This window comes from Egretta garzetta, unplaced genomic scaffold (assembly GCF_000687185.1).
Source record: "Egretta garzetta isolate BGI_Z169 unplaced genomic scaffold, ASM68718v1 scaffold149, whole genome shotgun sequence".
Lineage (NCBI taxonomy): Eukaryota > Metazoa > Chordata > Aves > Pelecaniformes > Ardeidae > Egretta > Egretta garzetta.
In genome coordinates this window covers 2,468,467-2,473,705 of record NW_009269998.1, presented here as the reverse complement: position 1 = coordinate 2,473,705, position 5,239 = coordinate 2,468,467, and the positions used below count along the sequence as shown (strand labels likewise).

Below are 5,239 nucleotides of genomic sequence, written 5' to 3'. Positions count from 1 at the left end.
TGGTATTGTGTGAAATGTACCTCTAGAGAAGCTAGTGTTAAAGATGTGCATGTCATTCTTCATTAACTTGCTGACCTTCTCTCTCTCTTGTTCTCTTCCAGTTGGTCCACAAAATACTATCATTACTGCATCTCCAGGCAACTCGCCAATGGAAGGAGACTCTGTAACCCTCACTTGTGTGACTGAGAGTAATCCACCAGCACAAATAGTTTGGAGAAAACATCTGGCTGATGAAAGCATTCAGCATCTGATAGAAAATGATGTCCTTTCTATTCCCCATGCCCGTTTCTCTGATTCAGGACTGTACATGTGTGAAGTAATTAATCTGGTAACTAATAAAACAGAGAAAGCAACCATGGACATTGTTATACAAGGTACAAATCTGCATGAATTTAACTTGTATCATCCAGTACCCAACTGGCATCTGCCTGTTGGGTTGGAGGATGCTGAAACACTGAAAACTAGGAAATTACGGGGTCGTCTTTGTTACGTATTCAGGATTTAGCTTTCAATTTACTGCTGCTCTTCATGGGCTGTGCTTTTCATTTCTGTGCTTGATTTCTAGTTAATTCTCTCTGTACTGCCGTTGTACATGCACACTTCTATACATTTCCTGCAATGCAATGCTCAAAGTGATAAAAGAGTCTGAGAAAGTGGTGATGGTGGGGACACTGTTATTTCTTTGAAATGCTAATGTACAGAGCAATTTCATAGGCACATCACAGTTTCCTTCTTTGACCTAGTGGTTTTAGTCATTAGTAGTAAATTTAGTAGTCATTTAATAGTAAAGCTATTTTGGACATTATTATTACTACTACTACTACTGGTACTTTTCAATGGAGCCAAAAGTCTTGGGAGCCTGGGACCAAAACCTTGGGCAAGCAATTCCTGCTTTCTTAAAACCCTCTCTGTCTTTAGTACTTTTGCATTAGTATAACAGCCTTTTCTTTTGTCATGCAGGTGCCCCAAACATCACAGAACTCTCCATTGAGCCTTCTACAACAGTTCAAGAAGGAGAAAAAGTGTCCATACAATGTTCTGCTGAGAGTAACCCTCCTCCCAAGATTATTTTAAGGAGAAAATCTGACGGCGCAGACATGGGGCCTTACAGTGAGGGGAGAACTCTCCTCCTTCCATCTGTGACATTCCTAAATGGAGGAGACTATGAATGTATAGCAGAAAATAAGTTTGGGAAAAGTAAGCGTGAAATAACATTTAACGTGGAATGTAAGTATTTGTAATGTTTTCCCAATCATTTAAAAATAATTAGTTAATTCTCCACTTACTTCAGTCATAAATGTAACCATCCAACTAAACAAAACCCTGTGAGTACAAAAAAGCAGCATAGTCCTCTGCTTTTCCCCAAAGGAGTAGTGCTGATGAGCAAAACAAAGACATGAAATCTTTAACGTAATGACAGTCTTAAGTCAGGATCTGAATGAGCGAGAAACCTTCTTAACATATGTGGTGAGAAGTACTTGGTTCGTATGTTTAGGCTATAGAGAGTTTGTATGGAAGCTCTGATACTGTGTGCTTTACTTATTCTGAGAATAAAAAGGAAATTAACTTTGGGAGGCTGACAACCTGGCATCCAGGAGGACCTGTTGAATCCATCTCTAAAAAAAAAATCTGGTGATGATTAATTACAGGATTCTTTGTTTCAGATGGGCCGAAGAACACAATGATCTCTGTTATCCCTGCTACTGCTGTTAAAGAAGGGGAAACCGTGACAATGAAATGTCATTCTTCTGGTAATCCAGCTCCAGTGATCTCTTGGAAGAAAAAAAAGGCTACTGGGGAGTCTCAGAAAATTTTTCAAGGTGCAGTTTTAACTATACAGAATGTAACAAGTCAAGATCTGGGGCTCTATGAATGTGAAGCTTATAACCAATTTGGCAAAGAAGAAAAAGCTGTGAAATTACTTGTTCAAGGTTAGTAAAACAAGACAGAACACATTTTTTTGTTTTATGTATTTTGGGTCCAGATCTCATTCTGTAAAGGATGGGGAAATTGTGTCTTTAATGTGAATGAAGTTAAAAGATGGCCCTAATGTCATTAAGTCAATTAGGAAGCTTTAAACAATGAAGGTGAGATCTGCCTTAGTACAGAGAGCTTATGCAAAGTTCTCGCGTCACTTGAGGTTCCATCACTCCTTCCAATTGGCAAATACATACATGAGGCAACGCAGCTGTGCAGTGCCTATATTTTCTTCCAGATGGGTCTCGGTGGAAGATCCAGATACCTGCATACAAAAGATTCAAAGAGAAAGTACATGCTGAAACTTCTCTGTGGAGGGACTGTATTGCAGCGCCTTGGCTCTCCTTTAAGTTGTGACTTTGTCCTGTTCTCGCAAGCTATACCAAATGCTGATTCCTCAGCCTGCACACAATGGTAGCAAAGTTTCTTTTTTAGTAGTAAGCAAGCTTCTCTGCTTTAGCCCTGTTGCTTCTGTTTATTGTGTGGCAGCAGTGTATTGCTTAGGGATCACTTCCTTATTCTTTACCTATTTTTGTAGCTGCATGAAAAAATACACTTTCAGTTTTCCCTTCAAGTGCAGTGATACAAGGAGAAAGCGTTACCATCTCTTGCCCATCTGCGGCTGTTAGATCTGTTCAGAGTACTCCGTGAAAGAAAATAGGTGATGGCATCACAGCCCTTGAAACAGTAGATGGCAAATATACCGTAGACAGGGCTCAGCTAAAGGATGTGGGAAGATATGAATGCATATCATCAATGAACCGGGAGAGCAGTCCCAGCACATAGTACCTTATGTCAAAGGTTAGTTAAAATAACTACTGTACAGGAATTGTTTTAGACAGACAGGGTGGCATCTTCACTCTGGTTCCATTAAGAATTGCCTTTAAAAAAACTGAGACGAGTTGCACAGGTTCTTGTCATAAGTGGTAGGATCTTAATGCTACTGAAAACCTCTGTCCAAACAACAGATGCACAAAATACTTGCTGCTTCAAAATTTTTCATGGTTCCACTTCCACCTTTGAAAATAGGATGTAAAATTGTGGAACCTAATGAATAAAATAATCTTCTAGGACTTCTTCCTTTGCCTTTCCTTTTTCTCTTCTGTTGAAAGAGGACATCAACCTCTGCATCTGAGGGTCTGTGTCCTTTCATGAACTCAAATGAATCAACAGTGAATTTAAAATAAGAAGAAAAGGCACCATGTAATGTAAAAGATCTGCAACGTACTCCATCAATGGATAAAATGTTCTTTCTGTCAGCTGCGGTTGACCGCAGCATGTGGAGGATAGCTAGTGACAGAGTAGTGTCCAACGCTCTGTGCTCAAACATCACAGTGAGTCCATTAACTGGATTAGTACTTTGTGTGTGCAAGCTGCTGATTTTTTTGCTTCTGTTTGTTGCAAAATCCTACCTTGCATTTCTTTTCTTTTCAGTTCCTCCACAAAATATTACTGTGTTAGTATATCCATCAGAAAATGTCAAAGAAGGAGAAAATGTCACTATTGCATCTAGCACAGACAGTAACCCATCATCACAGATGGTCCTGAAAAAAGTCCATCAGGAGAAAGAAATTATTCTGCCATCAGCGAACGGAACCTTTATACTCTACAATGCCACCAAAAATGATACAGGCAGATATTTGCTTGATGTTTTCAATGGGGTTGGAAACAACATCAAAGTGATTGAGATAGCTGTTGCAGGTAGGTAGGCAGGCCTATTGCCTTAAACTTACTTTGTTTGCACTTTCTAATGAATTTTGTGTCAAGGTGAGCACTATTTTTTGGCTGATCCTTGCACAATAATACTGCAGTTAACCTAAAAAACCACCCAAAAAATCAAACCAAATAATAGAACAGCTGGTGAGAATAAGCTGTGTTTAACCTCCTTTCAGTGCAAATGTTATCTCTCTTACCTGAGTTGGGTGAGCTTTAAGGATAGGGCCAGACAAAGGTGGGTCCTGGCTGCATTTCTGTCCACATGCATGAACAGTGAGAAACTGTTCATGAATCCAGAGAAGGTTCTGTTTCACAAAAAGATCTGAAGATTGGGCTTTTTAAACATGGTCTTCTCCTGAAGCGTTGTTTCCAGGAGGTAGAAATGTCCCCAAATGCTTCCTGGCTAAAATACGTTATATTCTTCGTGAACTCCATGGTATTCTTCATTGTAGATGATATCAGATGGGTTTGAACATGCATAGCAAATTCAAGACCAAGGTAGTGGTTAAGAAATAAAGTGTGCAATACAGAGTTACTAAAGAAAAAAGCATAAGGAAAACATCTTGAAATGCGCTTTGCGGATAAAAACGGAAATAATGTTCCAAACGAAGGACGTTAATAACACTGCTTTTACAGTAATATACACGTATCTGTTTCAATCAGCTTTACATGCCTTTTTTTCTCCTTTTGTCTCCGTTTTCAGGAAGACTGGGAAAACCAGATCAAATGATAGCACTGATTATTGCGTTTTCCTGTGTAACAGCAATAGTAGTACCTGGAATTGCAATTTTGATCTACGTGGCAAGAAAAGCAAAGATAAATGGATCCTACAGTCTTGTAAAAGCACTCAGGCTGAAAGTGTGATCGCATGAATCTAAGTCTAAGTTCATAATAAGCAATGTTATTTATTGTTGTGACTGGTTCTACTATAATATATGGTAACAAACAAGTGACTTAAGAACACCGCCATTTGACAGCAAATGGATTTTTTTCATGTTTTGATCAGTATTTCAGTATTTAAATTAAAGGGAAAGCTAGCATCCAGTCCTAGAAGTTGGTAAATCACTTCTGTGTTGAAGCATGCTGTACGAAGAGTTCCTTGGAGAACTAGGTTTGTATGTAGTGTATAATCTGTGTTTATAAATACATTCGACTGAATATCAGTTTGTAAAATTGCAGTCTTACTGCAACTGTACAGAGAAGTGTTGTTAATTCAAAGCTATAAATCAGCATTACTTGAGCTGATCAAATGATAATATTTTATTTTGTATTATTCTACAGTGAATGTTTTTAATATAATTTGTCTGCTTGTGGTAATGTTTGGAAAATGTTCTCTTTTCACTCATATTGCCATAAACTGTACCTTCAATGAAGTTACACGACCACTGGGCTGTGCATTTCTAATTAATTTAAGATCTGAAGGCTCATTTGTGAAACACTTTATTTTTAAATATGATTCAGACAGTGTCTGGGATTATAGCCTAGTTAGTTTTAGGACAGCTGAGGTATTTTTGTAGGGTTTAATCACGCTCAAATCAGTGTCAGA

At 38.4% G+C, this 5,239-nt stretch overlaps 1 protein-coding gene across 1 annotated transcript in view; it reads left to right on the top strand.

Moving 5' to 3' along the window:
* VCAM1 (vascular cell adhesion molecule 1) overlaps positions 1-4,565 on the top strand; it is a 7,340-nt gene extending 2,775 nt beyond the window's left edge. The window contains exons 4-8 of the mRNA XM_035902881.1: positions 102-374; positions 961-1,227; positions 1,665-1,931; positions 3,412-3,682; positions 4,397-4,565. Of these exons, the coding sequence (XP_035758774.1) occupies positions 102-374; positions 961-1,227; positions 1,665-1,931; positions 3,412-3,682; positions 4,397-4,565 (1,247 nt within the window). The remainder of the gene's footprint in view (positions 1-101; positions 375-960; positions 1,228-1,664; positions 1,932-3,411; positions 3,683-4,396) is intronic.
* The last annotated feature ends 674 nt before the right edge of the window (positions 4,566-5,239 follow it).